The 21,661-nt window shown below is 49.7% G+C and overlaps 6 protein-coding genes across 6 annotated transcripts; 1 reads left to right on the top strand and 5 right to left on the bottom strand.

The window, feature by feature from the left end:
* Positions 1-218: 218 nt before the first annotated feature.
* C8Q69DRAFT_172024 (major facilitator superfamily domain-containing protein) lies at positions 219-1,978 on the bottom strand. The gene is made up of 2 exons (XM_028625771.1): positions 475-1,978; positions 219-406 (listed from the first exon to the last, which is right to left on the bottom strand). Exons 1-2 carry the CDS (start codon positions 1,875-1,877, stop codon positions 241-243), a joined length of 1,569 nt encoding a protein of 522 aa, XP_028488093.1. The 5' UTR covers positions 1,878-1,978; the 3' UTR covers positions 219-240.
* Positions 1,979-4,319: 2,341 nt separating this feature from the next.
* On the bottom strand, positions 4,320-6,634 carry C8Q69DRAFT_517399 (major facilitator superfamily domain-containing protein; the record flags this gene model as incomplete). Its single annotated transcript, XM_028633415.1, has 4 exons — positions 6,140-6,634; positions 5,890-5,989; positions 5,531-5,788; positions 4,320-5,469 (listed from the first exon to the last, which is right to left on the bottom strand). Exons 1-4 carry the CDS (start codon positions 6,405-6,407, stop codon positions 4,320-4,322), a joined length of 1,776 nt encoding a protein of 591 aa, XP_028488094.1. The 5' UTR covers positions 6,408-6,634.
* Positions 6,635-10,775: 4,141 nt separating this feature from the next.
* C8Q69DRAFT_172195 (putative calcium/calmodulin-dependent protein kinase) lies at positions 10,776-13,657 on the bottom strand. The gene is made up of 4 exons (XM_028625773.1): positions 12,872-13,657; positions 12,635-12,739; positions 12,313-12,557; positions 10,776-12,251 (listed from the first exon to the last, which is right to left on the bottom strand). Exons 1-4 carry the CDS (start codon positions 13,298-13,300, stop codon positions 11,084-11,086), a joined length of 1,947 nt encoding a protein of 648 aa, XP_028488095.1. The 5' UTR covers positions 13,301-13,657; the 3' UTR covers positions 10,776-11,083.
* A 114-nt stretch (positions 13,658-13,771) lies between these two features.
* C8Q69DRAFT_442605 (hypothetical protein) lies at positions 13,772-15,613 on the bottom strand (the record flags this gene model as incomplete). Its single annotated transcript, XM_028628850.1, has 3 exons — positions 13,772-14,392; positions 14,762-15,065; positions 15,591-15,613. 3 exons carry the CDS (start codon positions 15,611-15,613, stop codon positions 13,772-13,774), a joined length of 948 nt encoding a protein of 315 aa, XP_028488096.1.
* A 1,391-nt stretch (positions 15,614-17,004) lies between these two features.
* On the top strand, positions 17,005-20,140 carry C8Q69DRAFT_172147 (hypothetical protein). Its single transcript, XM_028625772.1, has one exon. It carries the CDS (start codon positions 17,344-17,346, stop codon positions 20,047-20,049), a length of 2,706 nt encoding a protein of 901 aa, XP_028488097.1. The 5' UTR covers positions 17,005-17,343; the 3' UTR covers positions 20,050-20,140.
* Positions 20,141-20,651: 511 nt separating this feature from the next.
* On the bottom strand, positions 20,652-21,317 carry C8Q69DRAFT_496689 (hypothetical protein; the record flags this gene model as incomplete). The annotated part of the gene is made up of 1 exon (XM_028632269.1): positions 20,652-21,317. One exon carries the CDS (start codon positions 21,315-21,317, stop codon positions 20,805-20,807), a length of 513 nt encoding a protein of 170 aa, XP_028488098.1. The 3' UTR covers positions 20,652-20,804.
* Between the last annotated feature and the right edge of the window lie 344 nt (positions 21,318-21,661).

Consider the following 21,661-nt stretch of genomic DNA (forward strand, 5'->3'; position numbering starts at 1 on the left):
AGTTATAAAACTGCAACATCTAATAGAAAAGAAAAAAAAAGAAAAGAAAAGAAGCAAAGCAGAAGACAAAGTGGAAATCAAGCCCAGCACCCCACAGAGACATTCTAATGCTATTAGATCAGACATTACGTGCATAATTCATTCAATAAAGTTGTGTGTATGCATGCGTCGGGGCAAAATGAGCAGAAAATTATGAGAAACACCTGGAACAAGCCAATGAAACACTGCTTTACTCAGACATTAATAGACAGTCCAAGCTCCGCGCAGGCCGACTTTAAGCAATTTGGCGGCGGTGAAGCAAATCAGACCGGCAAAGTAGCTGCAAGTCGTGAAAGCGATGAGGCCCCAATACTGACCATCGCAGCGGGAGATGATCTCGCCTGCAATAGGGACACCAGTAAGGGTACTATTTTGTTTCAGTTAGTACTGCAGTTCCCTTCACATAAAGATTTCAGGGCGATGAAGTCTACTTACCCGAAACTGACAATGGTATATGCCGTCGCATAATATCTGCCATAGTTCTCTGTCTTGCAAAGCTGTCCGACACAGACAGGAGTCAGACTGATGTTGCTGCCACTAGCGAAGCCGAATATAGCACAATATACGACCAGCAGAGCGACGCTGTTGCCCGCAGGAAGCCAGAAGCAGGCATTGCACAAAACGCACAGGACGGAGGCAAGGATCATGGCATTGAAACGACCAAGGAAGTCTGCGACGTAACCGGGAAGCCATCTACCGAAGAAAGAGCCAGCGTTGAGGATGGCTAGGACCTGGTAGGAAAAGGTAGGCGAGATGTTGTGCGACAGGGCATAGGATGTTATATAACTCAAGGGAATGAAAAGGCCCCATTCGACAAAGAAGATACCTGCTGTCGTGAACGTGAAAATGGGATCCCTGAAGATACGGAAATCCGGAAGTATATTCTCCTTTGACGCTGGTTTCGAGGGCAGTCTGGACTTGACTAGTAGACATGCTGTTCCTACCGTGACCAGACATATCAAGGCCAGGACTCGAGTTGCCCAAGCAAACCCAACTTTAGGAAAGAGGTTATCCAACATCAGAGGGAACACAATGCCTCCCACAGAGCCACCAGTAGCGGCCATTCCTGTAGCTAGACCTCGCTTTTCATAAAAGAAATGCCCGACGGCCGCAAGGCAAGGCGTAAACAACAAGGACGTGCCAATGCCATTGAGGACGCCCAGAACGAGCATGAAATGCCAGTACTGAGTGCAGAAGCCCACGATGATAAATGAAGCCACGATGCAGATTGAACCAGCAAGGACAAGAAGTCGTGGGCCCTTTGCATCAAAGACTGGACCAATCTGAATTCCGCAGAAAAAGGTCAGAAATGCATAGACACCAAAGATCCAACCGACTGCACCTTCACTTTCGTCCTTCAGTTGGTGTGTCGAGACATAAGCCTGGAAGGTCCCGATAGTATTCATTGGCCCCAGGGAACCCACAAGGCCCATGAAACTGCCAAAGACCACGACCCAAGCCTGCCGTCCTCCTTCTGGATAAGTGTTTCCGTAAGGGTCAGTCAAAACTCGAGTCGTGGTTTCCATGTGCGAGGACGCATCCGCAATGGTCTCTTCGTCTGAATAATCGCCATCCCCGGACTCAGGCGTGTGGCTGCCGTCGAATGCAGGTACAGAATGATTCACTGGCCGTTCTTGTGAAGTATACTGCTTCTCATTCGAAGAATCAACTGCATGGCTGGGATTCACCTCTGCGCTCTGAGAGCCTTCATGGATGAAAGTGTCTGAAGATTTCTCGCGGGGGGACTCTCCATGAGACGAATGATTAGATGCTTGGAAAGAATCATCATTTCTGATCTGTGGCCCCGATGAGGTTCCAATGTAAGAATGTGTAGACATATGCCTTGTGCGTAACCTGGTGCCTCCAAAGAAAAAAGACCGGTCCTACACTCTCAGCCCTTTCTGTTGACCTGCAAATTACGTCGATGCGACTTCAGCTAGAACACTGCAGCATGCAGGAATCAAGACAGTAGTTTATAGTATTGATTTGACGATTTATCCGATGGAATAACGACAGATCCCCAGATCAGATCTTAAGAAGATGAAGACATACGATGAAAGAGAAATGCGACGAAGACGAACTAAGTAGTTAATAGTTAGTTAATGGCTAAGTTTTGTCACCGACGGCGGGTTTTCTAGTACCATCTTGTCTATTGCGGGACCATGATGTACGGGGAGGAACTCGTCCTATCATTGGTTCCCTGCCCGAACGTACCTTGGAGACCGACTTCAACATCGTGGGCGAGCCCGGACTAGTATGAATTTATTATGCTAAATGACCTGGATGGATCAGAATTAGGCAAATAATGGAACAGAAAGACTGGCCGAAAAGTTGCTGGCAAAAAGCCTTATTCAAGTCGGGGTAAAATTTAGCGCTAAAAAAGACCAAAGAGGAAGGTCCACCGCAAGCGCCACCCCCATCGAAGATTCGGTTCCGATCAGATAGTTAACCGCCGGGATGTCGAGTCATGTAAATGATTATTACTGCACAATGTGTTGGCGGAATGTGTTGCAGGTCTGACTTATGAGTAGCACACTCTAGATACAGATGGCTGCATCGGAAAAGGATTATCATCCATAAGGTAGACCTGCGGATTGCGTGCTGACTTTCTCGGTCTTTGGGCATAAGTAGACTGTAAGTAAGCAATCATCCTTGGAAACTTAAGTAAAAGTCGGTGTCAGATCACCTAACCTTAGTACATACATACAACGGAATCTTCCGACGTTCCACTTCCAAGGGATCCTCGACCAGAGTACAGATCAACACACTGGGCGAAGAAAAAGAGACCGCCAATACATCGCAGAGACGACATATGCGAAGATGCAGAGAAATCTCCATTAAAGGGTGGATTCTAACCTCACCGACTATGTAGTATGTACAGTACATACCTACATACCTTGATCCCGCAATCCAGTAATCCAAATGTGGAGAAGCAGCAAATCCTGTTTTCATGTACTTACATATTGTGTATCAACACTCCGCACTTTAAAGTCTAGAGCATGGTAGTTAATTAGGGATTGTGTGTGTGTGTGTAAGACCGGTCACCACAAGCACATGCAACCTCCGAAACATAACCCTCCATCCTGATTCCAGGAGAGGCTACGCCTCCCTTCATACAGTAGTAAATAATTCAAGAATTATTATTATTAAAAGCTGCACCGCTCATAACTATAACTATAACCTAGAGTGGAAATCTCCCGGGAACCCCAAGAGTGGGGTCAAGACCAACTAAAGAATAATATGGTACTAGACTAACTCATAGTTACATCGATGATCTGGTTACTTAAGAAAGTGGAGATCCATTGAGAGAAAAACTCCACCCGGTAATAATATACATAGTAACTACATAGTAGTTACTGTAATGATAATAATACTCGAAGCCCTACGAAACGATTAGTTAGTTAGTTTCCTCCAGAATCATTGTTCTCACTTGCTAATTCACTTTAACCTAACTAACTATCGAGTCCGTGTATCACCTTATAGATATTACTCTATATAATGTTAGATAATAGTTACTGTAAAATTACAGATTCTGCAATAGCACATAACTACTTTATAGTTATCCGTTGCGCTGATCTAGCCTCATATTGTATGCACATTGCACTGTCGATATTGATAAGCACCACACACCGCACACCGCACCTCTGGGCTCTTGAAATAAAGCCCTGGTCGCCGGAGCTAGTCTATCTATACCAGAAGCGAGGAATCTAATAATACATAACTAAAGTCGTCGTGAGTTATCTGATTGGAGTCTTTGGAGCGCCCTTGGCCCACTAGATGATCGCTTTCTGTTTTGTTCCTGAACAAGTGCATATTATGAATTATTGTTAGGGTTGGTCTAGGCGGAAGCTAAGATAAGAATGGTATTCTTGTCTTGACGTCTGGATTTGCGTAGTAGTAGTAGTACTTTATCTTCCAGGGACTGTTTGGATAGTAGATTGATCGTTAAATCATTCCATTTCATACTCCACATCGAGGGTATATATAAGACATCAATTATGTACATGTGTATTTTTGTTTCTTCTTCTGTGAAAAATGCAGGACATGCATGCCAGACAGGTATCGGCTCACACTGCTCAAACTAAATACCCAGCAGTCGATGCATGTAACGATGCCAAGAGTAGCGCTATGCAAAAGAAAAATGGCATCTTGATCACGAATATTCATGCTTAATAAGTAGACTCTTCTTCCAGAGGGATATCAGACCGAATGCGAGATTCCCAAGACTCGTAGATCAGGCAGATAAGATAAGGAATCTCCCTCTGCGGAAAGATGACGCTCTACAGAGATTGCTTGCCCCGCGTTTCGATAGGCAGCAGACACATGGCCACGAACGCAGCAAGGATAAGACCGCCACTTGCATATATGGGAGAGTTCGGGTTCGCGTTGGAGCCATAGATCGCGACAATGGGGGCAAACAGACCGCACAGACGGTTGAAGAAACTGGCGATACCTGTTCCCGTGCCGCGGTTAGGGGCGGGGAAGACTTCCGGAGTGTAGGCGTACAACACGCCATACATGATGTTCTGGAAGAACGCTTCCAGAGAAGAGCAGACCAGCTGGGAGTTGGAGTCTGTAGAGATCGTAAAACAGAAGAGGATGACACCTGTAATCACGGTTGAGATCGCCATCGTTCCCTTGCGTCCAATGTACTTGATGTCGACGGTATAGCAACCTAGGATGGAGCCGGGGACGCCAACAATGGACGTGATAGCATAGTTGCGGTAAACGATGTTTGTTGGCGTAGGAGCACCGCTGCCACCGGAGTTGCTGAGGTACTGGGGCAGGAATGCGTTGAAGAGAGGATATCCCATGCCGATAGTCGCCCAGCAGAACCACAACAGAACGGTGGTGAACCCGAGTCTCTTGGTCGCGAAGAGGGGACCAATGCGTTCTCCGGAGAACTTAGACAGGGTTCTTTTAATGATCTCTGCGTATGACAGGACCTGATTGGACGCTTCGTCTGGGTGACCGCCAATCTCATTGAGGATCTCGTTCGTGAGCCACGTCTTGGTCTTGTTCTTGTAGGCAATGCCGTGAACCGCAGAAACCGCTTCTTCCTGGCGGCCACGAGAGAGAAGGAACTTGGGTGACTCGAAGAGGTGGAAGAAGAAGAAGCGGCATACGAACATAAAGAAGGTCAGTGAACCAAGGGTATAGGTCAGGTATCTCCAACCCATGTTGTCCTCCTTTCTGCAGCAAGGGACACCGGAGGTCGTGTGGCATGACGGCAAGTCGGTTGAGCAGGAGTAATTGGGGATAAAAGCCCAAGCCAAGAGACTTGATATCAACTGACCGATCGGCCACCAGACGCTAAGCATAGTCAAGAGATTCCCCGAAGCAAAAGGCAGGAATTCCAGGAACAGTGCTCCGTCGACTGGCAAGTTACCACCGACACCCAGTCCCATACAAGCGAACATGGCGCAGGCTCTGATTACAGGAGGTCAGCGGTAGTCCCCGGTGACATTTAGGCTTAGCAGATGCAACATACCCTATCCACGTAGGACTTCCACCCACTGCGATACCAAAAACGCCGCACATGAACAGGGTCATATTGAAGGCTAGGCGTCGTCCCACCACATCGGACATGATACCCCAGAAAGACGCTCCGATACAAAGACCCAGAAAGAGGGCACATGTGGTAAAGCGCACGTGCGACTCAGAGACGCCGAACTCGACGGACAGCTGGGTAAGAGTTAGGGCAACACCCTGCACGTGATCAGTAAGATAGTTCCAACGACGTCCATTACTTCGCGATATGGATGTACCTGTAGCCATAGACTAGATGGTGACTGAGATTAGCAGCTGGTCGATGCCTGGTTCCATGTAGAAGAAGGCAGAAAAACTCACTTGTCTGCCAGCCAACCGAAACCGCACAGAGCGAAGAGCTCCCATTGATATCGGCCCATTCCAATGTCTTGGATGGCCCTGTTGATCACTTTGGACTTTCCTGTACAAGAACATTAGATCCATCATCTACTGGAATATACCACAGGGTCAAGAGGGGAATAGTCGCGTTGGGATAAGCGCAGGTTGGGACCGCTCCGGAGAGAGAAAAGAAAGGGGCTCAACAGGCGCTACGCGGCATAGAAAGACGTACGATCATAGGCACTGTCATGGCCGGACGCCGCGACATCATTTTCCACCTCTGCTCGGAGAGCCTCGATGGTCAATGTGCTAGTCTCGGGGAGTGATGCGGCACCATTCTCCTCCGACCCAACCTTGGCCAGCTTATCATCGTCCTTGGCCGGGTTGACATCCTTTTCTGCAGGAGCCAGATCGGGGCGATGACCCTGGGACAGCGGTATCACCACACCTGGAAAGGTGCGGTAGTTGTCCCTCTGGAAGGGGTTGGTGAAGAAAGGCATGGCTTCGGTTTTCTTCTGGGGGTTCACGGGCGCTGTGGGTAAGACGTCTGCTACCGAAATGTTGGCGCTGGGGCGATCGTGTCTCCTACCGATCCGGGCCGTTCGAAATCGCCAAAATCGTCGATGGGCTCGTCGATGGGTTCGGCGCTGGGGTGCGAAAATGTAGGCCTTGCGTTGGGGCTAGATCTAAACTTCGTGCCGGGAGGGGTGCAATCCGTCCGTTCGGGGAATAATCGATCACAATGTTGCTAACAATGTCGCTCTGGGCTGCTTCAGGTTTACCGGAAGTCTATCGGACTGAAGAAGCAGATAAAGGGCGGAGTCGCGTTGGGATTGTCGAGTTGCTATCACGGAGCTTCTCTAGGAACGCGCGAAGTAGATGGACCAGAACCTTTGTATGCTGCGAGTCTCTGGAAAACCCGAGTATTATAGGTATATAGAAAACAGAAATAATCGAAAGAGTAGTAACTAGCTCAGCATTGCGCTGGAGCCGGCTGACAGGGTATATATATGTGATACGGTGCAAGAATGAATCGGGAACAATTGCTTGATCAACCACTGCAGAAGCAAAGCTGACAGTGATTGTCAAAAGAATCCCGGGGAGGGTATAGATGGACAGGGTAGATGACTGTTGAAGAATGTGAGTATCACTGGTGACTGCAGAAGAGGAAAAAAAAAGGACAAATGCGGCGGGAGTTGTCAGATGTATATATGCGAGGGAATGCAGAGGATCTTTTTTTTTTCTTCTTCTTTTCTCCCAGCCTGGGATGTCATTGGAGCACTGTAACTGCCGTGAGTGTTCGCGTGAATGCTGATCCAAAGAGAGCCTTCCAGCTTGTGATGGGGCAGGGAAGCTGGGGTAGCCGGACACGGCACCAGTCGGAGAAAGCGACGACGGGCGGAGCTTGACCCAAGGGCGAAAAAAAGGGCGCCGTCTCTTTCTGCTGTGGAGGTCTCTCTCCATGGAACCGTCTGCGTTCCCTTCCCCGAGGGAAACGGTCGATGGCGGAGAGAAAGGAGAAGCAAGACTCAGTGGAATGGTTGTTTCATCAACCGTATCGAATATCCTGATAGAGGCAGAGAGTACAGAAGGGTCGAGCGCGCATCAGATTATTGATTCAGATAGATAAGAAATCGCCCGATGGAGAGGGCGAGAGAGACGAAGAACGAATTGTCGTCTCCGAAAGAGGAACCAATGAGAAAAGGAGATACAGATGAGATCGTAGCGATCTGATTGGGCCAGACCGCCCAGGAGCGACGCGACCGTGGATGACGCCTTAACCAGCCAGAAGCGCCGGATGGGCGGCTGTGGGGAGGGGTTAATTATCCTTTAGGGGTGGTCCTTAACTAACGTCCACTAATCTCTAGCGCTTCTCTGCGCGCTGAGGCCCCTACAACTGTCTGTGAGATTGGGCACAAGCCAGCATGACAGTGGAAACATGGTCAATTAACTACCATAGTCTAACTGTCTAACTGACTAGATACCCGGCTCTGTGCTCCTCTGCCCTGGCCTAGTGGTAGCCGCTGACCAGGTGGCGTTGCGTGGTCGAGGAATCTAGTTATCATCAAGAGAACTCAACTTATCATTATGGATCAAAGACAGCGAGAACCCATACTTTCTTTCTAGGCAGAAGGTTTCTTCTGGAGGCGTTGGTATTTATTCGAGTCTACTGGCTCATTGATTCCCCAAAACAGCTATCTATCCTGTGCCACGACTGAGCGGTGCAGTCCGACAGAACAGAAGATCGCAACACCCACGGCCCGCACCGATCCACTGCCCGCAAATTTGCTTTCTGTCGCATCAATCAAGCGAACCAGGAAATAATCCACGATCAAAAAGAACGCCCAGCCGTCATGGCCCGCCGCGTTCATTTAATTGTATTTGCACTAGAAGCTAATAGATGTCTATCGATGTTGGTGGAGGTTCATCTCTCATCCTACCCGAATGCGAGGGCCATAGCATGTCATCGCCCAGAGAAACGCAAAAGGTTACACTGCGACGGTGCACAATGCATCGATCTAGTTACTTGGAGGCTGAAGCACGCGAGAACCCTGCTAATAATGATGATGGTATCTACAGTATTGTTTTTTTGCATAAACCTTTTCCTCAGATCAGCGCGCACATCGGGAAAAATCACGTGGGAAGTCAAGTCATGACGTCCACCAACGGCGGCAACAAGAAAAGCAAAAGAGTAAGAGAGACAGAAGAAGACTAGAAAAAGGCATCTTTTGGGAAACTAAACTCGTTGCAGGAAAATTTTGTCGTTGCCATCGGTCTCTTGGCATTTCGGCTGTCGTTCCGCATGCGTTCGGCTCCCTGTGGTCCGAAATATCCAATAATCTTTGTCTCTTACCCTCGCTCGTAGTTGATCGGATGCGCTCAAAGCCTCAAAGTAGCTACTTCGTAGTGTCCGGTAATAATTATTCCTGGTCAGCCACGTGAACCGGGCGTAGGATATACTCACTCCCTGAGTCGTGGGTCGTAACTGAAGTAATCGAACGATTTAGTTAGCAGTCGAAAGAAGTTGGCACAACAGCCAGTAGATAGGCTGTCTTTGAGTTTAACTGGTGGAGCTCTGCGCGGTTGATATAAGAGCTCAGAGCACATCGCATTATTATTATTAACTAACCAGATGGTATGGAGTCTATGGACACGCGAGCATGCGCACTGTCCTCTGCGCTGTTGAAACGCCGGTAAACGGGAAGTATAGATCCAAGCAGTTAGTACAGCCTTGCTTTCAGCAGAGTACAGTGACACCCCTGTTCCTGCTCATCAACTCGTCTCTCGCGGCTTACCCTCGGGAAACTCAAGTCATCCCTGCTTAACATCCTACAGCGGAGTCGATGGAGATGATAACAACTCGCTGATAAGAGTCTATTATGCATGTCGAACCCTGCGTCCCTCTGGAGAGGAGAAAGGCATCACCTTATCCAACTGGATCCCAGATGAAACAGAATAAATAATAAGGGAAAAAGAAACCTTAGTTAAAAGGATAGAAGATCAGTGCGAGGACTCAGGAGTAATAAAATAATAACTAAACTGTAGTTACTTACCTGGAGTAGTTAACTATTACCTACCTACATACATTCATCAAAATCTTCCCCGCAAAAATAACAATCTGACACTTTCTCTCCCCCTTTTTTTTGTTTTAAAAAACAGTAAAGTAGACAATAATATAACAAGAGAGATACACGGCGCAAAAGACTCCAAGGGACTTCTTTTCTCCAAGCAGTAAAAATAAACACAATCGCACTAACCTGATTCGCGCTATAGAGATTAGCAGCCCTGGAGGGCATTAGCTAGGTACGTAAGGTTGCTTATCATCAATCCATTATTATTATTCCCCCCCCCCGCGGAAACTGACGTACGCTCTTATCCCTATCATTATTATCCTTATAAGTATGTAGCCTATAACTACCTTCTTCTTTTGGCTATCATCATTCCTCTCCTCCTTCCCCACTACCACGTGCTAGGGCTCCATCGCCTACAATTTAGTGGTCTGGTATGACTATTGTGCTTAGGAGAAGACGAGCTGCTCTGGGCCCAAGCCCTGTATTCCATATCGATTCGAGGATTTCTCAATCGATTCCTTGCTCCTAACTGGCCATGGGGGAAATAGGCAGTCACTATTGTAGTGCAGGGCCCGTTTTGTTTGATTGTAAGAGATCGCCGGAGAAGCATTGAATCTGGAACGAAATGCGTGAGCTTTGGGGTTCTGAGGTAATGATTACCTTCTAGAGTCAATCAGAAGGGGGTTTGCTGATAGTGCTCTGATCCTCGGAATTGTCGTAGTGTTTCAGGAGACTTCTAAATTGGATGGAAATGATGAATCTGTAATAACCTTTTTTTTTTTTTTTTTTAAATAATTGCTAAGTTGTTATATTGTTGAGAGCTTCCTGGGTCTGGCCGCGCACGAGCATTACTCCACCAAGACGCAAATTGGTTATCGATCCTTCCATTTTACCTTATGACATCTCAACCTCAAGTGCTTTGCTTATACATTATTGCTATCTATGCTGCACTAAGACTACGACAACTACGCTTTTAGGCGTAGTCTAAGGCCAGCACCGTACTATATAGCCTAGTAGCCACCGTATTCTTCTATCTAGTCTACCGCAGAAGGGGACAAAATCACGATTATGCAAACCTCGGTGACTAGCCATCGGTGGTATTCTCTGAGAGCTCTATGGAATGAACATTGCATGCTCTGCTTGAAGAAAGAACAAGGGAAGAAAAAATTAAGATGACATAACATGAAGCGAGCCAATACCCCGTGGAAACCTACAGGCCCGAAACCGGGTACCGCCCACACAGGAGGTGGGTTCTCTTTTCACCGAACAAGAGCAATTTCATACACAATAGCCTGACGTGTGCTTGTATGCAAATGCGGAATAGGGGAAAAAAAGAAATGAGAACGGTATGACAAATTAACACCGCAATAAGACAAGACAGGATATAAGACTGCCGACAATAGCTACCGTAACGCACGTGAACCGATAAAATATGGACAGCAAGGAAAGCGCAACACAACTCCCCACCCTTTCAAAGTGAGTCGACCGGCGATCTCTGAGCCGAAGCACCATCTACCCGACAGACATGCAAGGATGAACAAAAGGAGAAATTGACATTGAGATGGGACCTCCGCAGAGTAGATGGATCAAAGTGGGAAGATGCCTTAGACAACCTGGTCCTGTTGCTTCTTACCGCGTCTCTCTAGCAGTGTTGCATTGTCTAAGCTCAGTTCGAAAGGCTGTCTTGAATTCCGGGCCACACTTTGTCTTGCAGCTTGTGCTACTGCAGCGCTGTGCTGGCCGTAACCTGCTGGTTGTTGTCGTGCCTGCTGAGTCCGACCACCAGCCGCCGCTTGTCGGGCCTGCGCAGCAGAACTCGCACCGAGATTCGTCATCCGCAACTTGGTTTCCATGGCTGCCACATCTCCGGCCTGTTGTGAGGACTTCGGGATCTTCGCTGGAGGGTAGTCGCCATCCTCGGTGTAGTACACGGCTTCATCATCATCATCGTCGTAGTCTTCATTAAGGGGATTGAGTTGGGAGCTAAACCCAGTCGTAGGGTTTGCACCTCTGTAACCTTGTCGGAAGTTCTTGCGTCGCTTTCCTTCTTCCTCCTGTCTGTGAACAGCATAACCGACATCGAAGACCTCCCGCAGGTTCAGAGCACCAGGCGATCGGAAGTCCAGTCGACGGTCCGCGACCGGGTCATACAACGGCGCAGATAGTGGCTCTGCCTTCGCAGCCGCCTTCTGGCTGGCGTCCGCTCCCTTCTGATGAAGAGGAGTTGCCAACGGAGGAGCATCCGACGCAGCATGGGTCTCCTCGTTCGTCTGCCTGATCCACGGGTGTGCCAGGAACTCCTTGATGGTATACCGCTTGTCCGGGTCGACGGTCAATAGATGTGAAATGAGATCCTGCGCGGATTTCGAGATATCATCCCACCAAGGCGACAGGAAAGTATACTGGCCACGTGCGACCTTCTCGGTCAGTACTTGGATGCTCTCATCATAGAATGGAGGGAAACCGCAGAGCAGGGTGTAGAGGACACAGCCAAGAGCCCACATGTCGACACTCTTGGAGTATCGCTCATCCTTGACAATCTCAGGCGCCGTGTAGCCGACTGTACCGCAAGGAGTCATTGTCTGGCTGTCCCAAATGACCTTGGACAGACCAAAGTCGGCGATCTTGATCTGTCCGATTCCACCGGCACCCACACCGGGGATGAATTCGCCCTCGTCAACCTTATCTTCCTCACCCGGCTGCTTGGGCTTGGGGTTTTTGCTCGGCACAAAAGGGATAGGGTAGAACAGGAGATTCTCGGGTTTGATGTCCCTAGGAGGAAATTAGCAATGGCGTCTTTTTTTGTTAAACAAAGCAGCTCTTTATTGCTAACCGATGAACCACTCCGGACGTCTCATGAAGATACTCGATCGCCTTTGCGACTTGTACAATGACGTGACGACTCAGGTCTTCACTAAAGTAGGTCAATCTCACGATCTGGTGGAACAGCTCACCGCCGGGGCAGAGCTCCAGCACGATGTAATAGTACTGGCGGGATTCTGAGAAGTCGACCAACTTGACGATGTTGGGGTGATCGAGCTGGCGCATTATTTGAACCTCTTTGAGAATATTTGCACGCTGTACAGATGGAACCACAGTTAGCTTGAACAGCTACAGATGGACGAGTGAGAATGAGAGAAAAAAGAATCCAGAACACCAGGGTATCCATGTAAGAGAGTGTGTGGGTGCTGTTCGAGAGAGTAGCGCACCTCCGCGGCCTTTGGCTTCTTCCTGAATTCCGGGTGAAGATGAGCCTCGCCCTATATATCCCCGTGGGAAATGTTGGCGAATGTCCAATTTGATCCAGAATGTAGACGCTGACAGAACAGAACAATCACAGATGGAAGCAGGAGACAAGGAAAAGAAAAGCCTCTCCACTGGCAGCTTCATACCTGATTGCTGTTCATTTCAAATTTCCGGACCACCTTGATCGCGACCTCGCCATATTGTCCAGTGGTATCCTTTGCGCGATACACGTTGCTGAATGCGCCGTCGCCCATCTTCTCCACGAGGATCCAACGTTCCAGACCGGGGTACTTTGGCATTTTCGATCTGCTCTGCTTTTCCTCCTCGACGATCGCCTGGATTTCAGCCTCCCGATTCCGTGAGCTCCTGGACTGGCCGTCCGACTTCACGGCTTGGCCATTTCCTTTGTTCTCAATAGCATCCAAGTTGCCAGCCGCGGGCGGATACTGGCCTTGCTGCCGTTGTTGCTGTGCGTGGACAGCCGACACGTCGGTGGTGGGCTCCGCATGGGGGGTGACCAGGCGAGCCTGTTTCCCATGACGGATAAAGTTCTTCAGGTTCTGTATCGTACTCATGACCGCGGGTGAGTAATCTGGAAGTACGAGATGCGAGAAAAGGAAAGGGTATATCAAACACGCGGTAGAGGGGAACCAAACATGAAGCGAAGTCAAAAGAGAAAATGCGCGCAGGGAGTGAGTACAGGTGCAGGTGTATTTAGGAAATCTAGGAAACAGGGTGATCCAGGGGAGGGACAGTGAGCCTCAATAACCAGGCAGACAGCTACCAAAAGGAGCAGCAATTGGGTGTCCGGAAAGCTGGGGTGGCCCTTTTTTTTGCGGATGATGACGGTGACGGTCTGACTGATTGCCGCTCCTGCGCTGGTTGGCTAGAGAGAATCGAGACGTTGGAAGGATGATGTGAAGTCGAAAGTTTCAACCGTTCTTGGCTGAAAAGATTCCAATTCCCTCGTTTCTGGAGCAGACGATGAGACAGCGACAGTGAGATGGGGGCAAGGTCGCGGGCGTCACTAGCAACCAGGGAGCGGTTTAGGCGGGCCGCCGCACAAGGGACGACGTCAAAGGAGCAGCCGGACACGGCGTCACGAACAATGAGTCGCAAGAGCTTGAGTTCGAAAGTATGGTATGGAGAATAGAGACTGGAGAATGGAGAGTAGAAAGTGAAAATCGAGCAATGAGGTCAGTCGGCGGGGAACGGCGAGAGATAGAGTATCGAGTAGTAGTAGGCTTTGCGGGCGGCGGCCTATGACGACGATGCATCTCTGCGCGGCCGATGTCATTGCGCCAAGCCCCGTTGCCCCTCGCCGCCAGCCCAGACAATCTCCCTTTTGCTGCTTCCATGGCTCTGGGAGTCCGAAGAATGCTCATCCAGCTGATTGCTTCCCCTCGGATAGAACCTTCTGTCCAGATGCCTTCAGCGTCGTCGATGAGAGAGCCGTCTGGTACTCCCCCCGCGAATAGTCTCCCCGGTTGCTTGTCACCAGCAAGGACGATGATGGTCTTGTCGTCACCCCCGCCACGGCGATCCCACCCATCTGGTTTTCTATTCAGGTTCACTCCCGAGATTGGCACCGCATCTCTCCTGTTTTTGTGCAGTTTTCTTACGGCGCGGGGCCCGCTAGAGCTCGAAGCTCCCCCTGTTCTTTGGAGCTACAGGCATTGTCTAGCGTACAAAGGACACACAGGACAAGCTGCCAACGGTCTCGAACAGAACCCATCCAATGTCATCGGTACTGGCAACCGATATTGACATAGGAATTGCGTATACGGGGCCGTGGGAGATCGAACAGAGATCGAACACATAAAGGACAGGGAAAGAAAAGGACGACGGCTGCCTGGGAACGGATGACAAAAGAAGTCAAAAGGATAGTGAGCGTAGCGCAGCATCCCCTGAAGGGAACCCACGTCCTCGATGTCAAAGGAAGACGAAATGCAGATAGGTTGAAAGCAGGCAATAGCTTAAGAATGAAACAAAACAAAATCGCTTCTTGGAAAACAAACCGAAAATCATGGTCTTACCTCGAGGACGAGCGGCATCGTCACTAAAAGCTTTTTACTCTCGACGAGGGGTATCTGATGCTGCCAAAAGAGAATCTTGCAATGGAAGCGACCGTCGACTAGGCCTGCCAGTCGAGGAGCTTGGCGGTCGAAGATTGCTTTCTTTCTCTTTTTTTTTTCCCTTTCCTTCTCTTTTTCTGTCTTTTTCTTTCCTGTTTCTTGACACGGATCCGGAAGAAACGCGGTAGTTCTCAGGTCGCCAATAATGGTAGGGGAACACTCCTCGAAGAAGCCACGAGGCCAAATCCACAAAACCCCTCCGTCTCTTCGCGATGCAGAGCAGCAGCAATATATCTTTTATAACAGAAGTCCTGGGACGTCTTATCGTCCAAAAGATGATGATCACCGCAGAGTTCCACTGACGTTCTTGAGGGGGGGCGTGTGGCTGAGAGAGAATAGGATGTGCAGTACAATCGCTTACGGAGCGTCGCTGGGCAAGACGGGCCGGGCTGCTGGACAAGTGAGAGCGCTAGATTATCGCTGAACGAAAGACCAAAACTCGTTGATGCCCCGGGAAATAATCAGCACGGTTCCTGTGGGGGGAGACATCGTCATCGTCCAACGATTGCCACATGTTTCTCTCGACTCTCGAGGAACGCCCGCTTGGCGATCTGGACGATCCGTGATTCCGACTTGCCCGGCTCTGTTCCATGATATCATTACTGGCATGAATAATGAGTCTTTGCTCTACTCTATTCTACAGAATTATCATCGTCGTACTAACTTAACTACTACTGTCTGAGTGCTGGTAGTAACTTATCTGCTCTACCACCCCTTCGTGCTCTCTTACGTAGCTAGCAGACTCGACGACATCCCGTCACGCTAAATGGTTGATCTGGCTTTCGGCCCTGCCACTCTCCCGAATCTCCAGGGTCTCGAGAGTAACAAAAACCGGCGGGAACCCGTCCATCCATGGTTCTCCTTCAACTATGCTACCACAGGTCTGCTTGTTCCTGAGCGACCCGAGGGTTCTTAATAATAACGGCAGCAGAATCTGATGTTCAACTCGATGCAAGATCTGCCACGCACAAGAGTGATTTAAATAGTTACTCACCTGGACATCGGAGTACCCGAGAATCACTTACCATACGGCTAATAATAATATGGTATGCTGCTCCGTGCGTGATGACCCAAGGGCGCGTACACACTGCGGGGCTTTGCGGAGGCGTTGACAACTAGCCGCGTCGATTCCAGAGAAACCGTGGTTTTATTCTACTTAATTCTCTTGAAGCGGTGACCTGTCTGCAATGCAGGCACCGGTATCCCTATCTTGTTACGTTACAGCCCAAGCTGTCCGTGCAGGCTTAGGGTTGGAGATATTGGGTCTGTAGGCATTACGGAGAGTTTCTTACTATGGTATGTACCAGTATTTGCACAGTAGTACAGTACATACATACTGGTTCAGACTAAATATATCGCACTGCTCCGTAAATAGTTACAATTGTCCGAGCACCCAGCTCAGACAACCCGATAACTAGATTTAGAAGTCTTCGAGAAAATTACTATTGGAGCAAAAAGGGGAAAAAAAAAAGAAAAACATGATAGACCACTTTTCACGAAAATCAACTGAGATGTAGAGCGAGCCAATCGAGATCCACCGCCAGCTCATCCTCAGGGCGGCTCGCCTCATCACCTTGCTGTATCCGGTAGATCCCAATCATCCCGAAAAGAAGACAGATCCGGGACTTACCAGTAGCTGGGTTTTCATGCTGGCGCGTTGTGGTTGTAACAGTTAGTTCGGTCTGCTGCAAGGCAAGCGAAGAGAACGAAACGTCGTGTCCCTGCATCGCGTGTGGTCGTCGCAGAGTTGCAGCTTCGAGTCACTCGACAGGCGGCTCGTTCCCCTCTCCCTCTCTCTCTCGCCATCCACCGTCTATCTCAACTTGTCGTCTTCATCCTATCTCCATCTCACCTATCTCAACGGGGCTTCAAAATATCTGGCGGTAGTAATAGACACTATCGTTGCCTGTCCATCCTGTCGACTATTAAATTCTTCATCGCGTCATCCACTCAAGGATCCCCGAGTCGCTTTCTCCACCACTCACACGTCTTCTCTTCTGACTGCCGGCTAGCACCGTTTGCTAGACGAATCTTTTGACGAATTCCTGTAATACGTACATTCCGCTTCTGCATTCGCGCTCTCACCCCCGTGATCTCCAATCCACGACGCCTTCTGGGAAACGCGTCCCACTTTTTAATCTGGCACAGCGGACGGAACCAACCTTACAGGCGTCGAGACGCCTGGCTGCTCGCATACAGCATAATACTCCTTCGACACGCGACTAACTGGCCTCGAAGGGTCCTGATTGTCAGTAGGGCACTGGTGGACCTTTGAGAGAGGCTCTGTGCAGCTTCACTTTAGGCGGTGATCTCCTCCTTCGCTCGTTGTCGTTATGCCAGAGCCGTCTCTATGACCGGACGGGACCACCCAGAAAGAGGTATCCTGTGAAATCGCACATCGCGGACAGAGGTAGGAGTGTTGTCCTTGATCCAATACCATCCATCCGGGGTCTTTTGGCTTCCCACCGATCGAGATCTCCGAAATGACCGGGGTTGAGATCGCTGATGTTCCTCCTATGACACCTGCGCCCGAACGGCCGCTTCTGAAGGCTCATAAAGCTCTTCCGCGCAGGCGAGGCGTTTCCTCTCAAGAAAGTGTTACGCCAATACGAACTCCACCCTCAAACCGAGTCAGCAAGCCGCAGGCAGATACGGCTGTCCCGAGACTACCTCTGACGCCGCCTGGCCAGCCTGGCGAAGGATATATCAGAAAGCCGTCTGAAGGACGAGATGGCCTGTCACGAACTGAAGGTCAAACGGTCAGAGTTGTGACCCCGCCTCATCAGAGAATACCTCTGACTCCCGACACAACTCCACCTCGCATAGCGACTCTGTCACAAAAAGCTAGACCCGGAATGCAAATGCTGGCTTCGAACTCCTCCAGAGCGGAGTCTTTCAAGACTGCGCTGGAGGGATTCTCCGACGAAGACACGAAACGACCTAACCTCTCGTCCCAATCACTGTTGCGGATGAGCGAGGAAGAACTGTTGCCAGAAGAGACGATAGGAAGAATTGAGTCTGTACCGCCGTCAGACAGCTCCTCTGGCAAAGCTACCAGCTCAACTTTAAAGCATAGCCGCCACGTGGAGCACGCCTCGAGTTTTGGTTCATTCGATGGCGACTGGGTGAATAGACGCGAAGGAGGGACTGCCACATCACATGGAAGCCAAAAAACGATCGACCAACGTGGATGCCGTCCAAATGGGAATCCAGCTCAGCAGAATCTGGAGAATGGCGGCATAGATGCCAAAGCGCTGGCGGTGTCTCTTAGTCGTGAAAAGTGCTTGCGTGACAGAGTACGAGAAACACGCGACGCCCCCGCCAGCCCGTCGATAGAGAAATTTGGGGAAGATATCGGTTGGTTGTCTACGGAAGACCAAGCATACATAAACGAACGCATTCAGTCTTGGAGGATGTCCAGTGCATCAACTACGTCCACGGTTGAAGCTCTGGTAATTGACTCCCCTCCACGAGTCAAGCCAGCCCTACGTCACACGGAGAAGAGATCGTCCCTGCGCTCTGCCAGCTCCCCTATGCCGAAGTCTAATCGTACCTCGATGCTTCCGATCGCCGACTCGCAGCATCGGCTGGTGCACAAAGCGGCCCGCATAACGAACCACCATCGCTGGAGCACCGCGTCTGATCTATCCGTTCCAGTGAGCGTATCTTCGAATGCGATGCGGCAGAAGCAAGAGGTTATCCCGGTAGTCGTTATTCCGGAGAGACGCTCATCCCTGAAATCCTCAGCTTCGACTAGCAGGAATCAGTCTACAGTCCCTTCACGCGGATCGAGCCGTCGGCCAACCATCGCACAAGATAGTCGAAACGGCTCACTGGATCTGCCACGCCAAAGGCGGCGTAGGAGGTCAGATTCCACTCCGTCCTCCATTGACTCCAGGGATATAGGAATAAGAGGGCGCGTCTTAAACAGACCCAAAATTCCTCAGCGCAGCTCATCATTGTCCGCTCCTACCAGCAGGAACACTTCGCGGACCACCTCGCTCACATCAGAAAGCCTGCAGCGCCATACCCTAGCGACTGAGAAGGAGAATCGGAGACAGAAGGCGGAAGACAACAAAGAACCCACTGCCAGTGCCACCGTCCCTCCTGATCAGGATCTCAGCGTGGACTTCTCTCGTCGCACGTCTGTTTCGCAAGCAGCCGATGACAGCTCTGTCCTGCGACGGCCGTCTCTGCCTTACACACAACCGTCGATTCAGTCCTCTTCACCGGGGCCGGTGGAAATCCACGAAGCAACAGCTGTCACTCTATTCCCCCATAACAACAGGTCGCTGCTACTTGTTGAGCAGAATGTGCAGCCTGAATCCCAAGCTGTTCAAGCGTTGCGCACGTTCCCTACCTATGTCAACACCTTCGGAAGAGCAGAGACGCCGGAAATGATGCCACCGGGCCTAGCCGACGTGGATTCGCCTCTGAGGAATCCCCGTCCGCCGCCAAAGCCTCCAGTGGTCAAGATTATTCCACCCACGCCCATGGAAGAAATAGAACGTAGACTTGGCTCTCCGGAGCTCAGCAACGCTCTCGGCCGCCGGTTTCGTCAAGTCAGACGGGCCTTTACTGTCCGTCGTCTGTCCGAGGTCGGCTCTCCCTTCACTCGGCCTATCTCAATGAGGACTGCCAAGAACCGCAAAGCAGGAAAGGAGATGGATAGTCGCCTACATCCATTTTGGCGCCCCCGCGGATTTTGGGACGACTTTTCAGATTCTGATGACGAAGACATTGTTGCAGACAATAAGGGTGACAAAGGAGCGAGCGATATGATTATCAGCAATTCTCTAGGTATGCCTCAGAAGCGGGTGATTTTCGATGGACCTATATCCCTGCCGCGTCGAATGCAGACTGCGGGTCGTGCCAATGGGACAGGACCTCATGGATCGAGTCGAGTCAGCCTCGCGAGCAGGAGGAGCGTTGGCAGTGGTATCTTCAGACCACGATCGCCTTACAGTTCGCGCCGTTTGCGTACAATCTCCCTCTTTGGACTCCGGCTCCGATTCATCGGTTTAAGAGAGCTCCAGTGGCGTCTCAAACGTGCGCGCGACCAGCGCGAGCAAGCTAAATTGGACGAGAGAAGAGAAAAGTTGAAGCAAAGCATTGGCGACAGGGTCTTTGTGGATTCCAGCACTACTACTGGGAATATTGGGAACAGGAGAGCTATTACGGCCATATAAACCGACCTTCTTTGTCAAGTATTGGTCTGGTACCATGTTTGACGTTCGTTTCTGGTGAATCTCGTTATCCGCCTACTTTTAATATCTGTTGGAACTTTTCTCCCCCCCTATTTTTCTCTTTACTTTTTTCCCTCTCGAATTTTCACCTTCACGCTTAAGCAATGAGCCGTTTTACGTGACGGTATGATGTTAATGATGGATGCAATTTGCGGAATCTGTATGTTTCGGCTGGTTATTGTGTTTGAAACTGTTGGTTTGGACGGGTTTCCAGATTGGAACCCTGGATATTTCCCTGGTACCAGTCTCGACGGAGGATGGGGTCTTTCCCAACCTCCATGCATCAGTGACGGGAATTGTTCATGAGAAACGCGACCGGTTATGACGTCCAACGTTAGCAAGGATTATGACCAAAGAAAAGAGGAATGATGCTACGATTTACGAGACATATTCTCGAGTGCGGTGTCTTGTCTCTCTGACCGCATAAGGATTGTCATTTTAGGTTTTGATATGCCTGTCTTTTTTCTGCAAGAATCGCCTTGTATATTATAATTGCGGCATTTTTAACGTGGACTATTCTTTTCACTAAATTCCAATCTTTCTGGATAGATTACCTACAATATAACCAGCGTCCTGCTAACTAGTAGACATGATGTATTTGCCTCTAAGAGCATCTTACCCCCAAATTCATGGCATCAGTACAGTATCTAATGCTTCCAATCCAAATCCTGCTCTGCCTATCCTTCCTATGCATCCCGCTACCGCCGCCTTCCTGCCCTCCCCGCAACAGCCCTCGACCTCCCTCGCACCGCCATCCCTCCATACTCCGCCTCCCGCTCCCGCCTCCTTCGCGCCTCTTCGTCCTCCTCCGCCTCAGTCCCGAGACTCCTCTCCCTTTCCCCTTCCTCCCGCATCCTAACCCTAGCACGCACATTTTCCAGCGCCATCGGATCCAGAAACGGCTGCGGAGCACGCGAAGAGTCGAATTCGATAACGATCGGCTCGGGCATATCTCCTACTTTGGACTCGTCGCGGCTAGTAGTACCCGTGCTTGTGTTTGCGTTTGCAGGATCAGAAGAAGGCACAGCGGACGAGAAAGCTGGTTTCCGAATCTGGATCCCGGCAGGATATGCACTAGGATTGCAGGATGAGGATGATAATGGAATGGGGAGAAGAGTGCGTTTAGAAGGGATAAGTAGTCGTCGTGGAGATGTGGGTAGATGTGTTTTTTCTGATAAGGGAGAAGGAGAAGGAGAAGAAGAAGAAGGCATAGTTGGTGATGGGGACTGGTTGAGTTTAATATTTTTTGTTCTTTCTTTCCCCGGGAGAGTTTTTAACTGATCTGATTGATTAATTGATTCATTAATTAATCAATCGGTATTAACCATCGTGCTATGTCGTAAAAGAAGGGACCGACTCGGAAAAGTTGGTCGTCTTTGGTTTTATCCGCTGGCCGAATCTTAGAATTCTTTCCAAGGTCCTTAAGTATGCTTTGTGAGGAACCTTTAGCGTTGAAATTGCATGTGGTATATAAAATGGGAAGATTATAATAGTTTAGGTTGATTTACGATAGGGAGAAAGATGGAAGTGAAATACTATCTATCCATAACCTTAG

This window comes from Paecilomyces variotii (genome assembly GCF_004022145.1).
Source record: "Paecilomyces variotii strain CBS 101075 chromosome Unknown C8Q69scaffold_2, whole genome shotgun sequence".
NCBI lineage: Eukaryota > Fungi > Ascomycota > Eurotiomycetes > Eurotiales > Thermoascaceae > Paecilomyces > Paecilomyces variotii.

Bases quoted from the DNA above. Each gene is read 5' to 3' on its own strand.
- C8Q69DRAFT_172024 (XM_028625771.1), bottom strand. From the start codon at position 1,877: ATGTCTACACATTCTTACATTGGAACCTCATCGGGGCCACAGATCAGA. The intron at 407-474 runs GTAAGTAGACTT...GAAACAAAATAG, and splicing joins TATACCATTGTCAGTTTCGG to TACCCTTACTGGTGTCCCTA.
- C8Q69DRAFT_172195 (XM_028625773.1), bottom strand. From the start codon at position 13,300: ATGAGTACGATACAGAACCTGAAGAACTTTATCCGTCATGGGAAACAG. The intron at 12,740-12,871 runs GTATGAAGCTGC...GGGGATATATAG, and splicing joins TTGAAATGAACAGCAATCAG to GGCGAGGCTCATCTTCACCC. The intron at 12,558-12,634 runs GTTCTGGATTCT...CCATCTGTACAG, and splicing joins TCTTACATGGATACCCTGGT to CGTGCAAATATTCTCAAAGA.
- C8Q69DRAFT_172147 (XM_028625772.1), top strand. From the start codon at position 17,344: ATGACCGGGGTTGAGATCGCTGATGTTCCTCCTATGACACCTGCGCCC.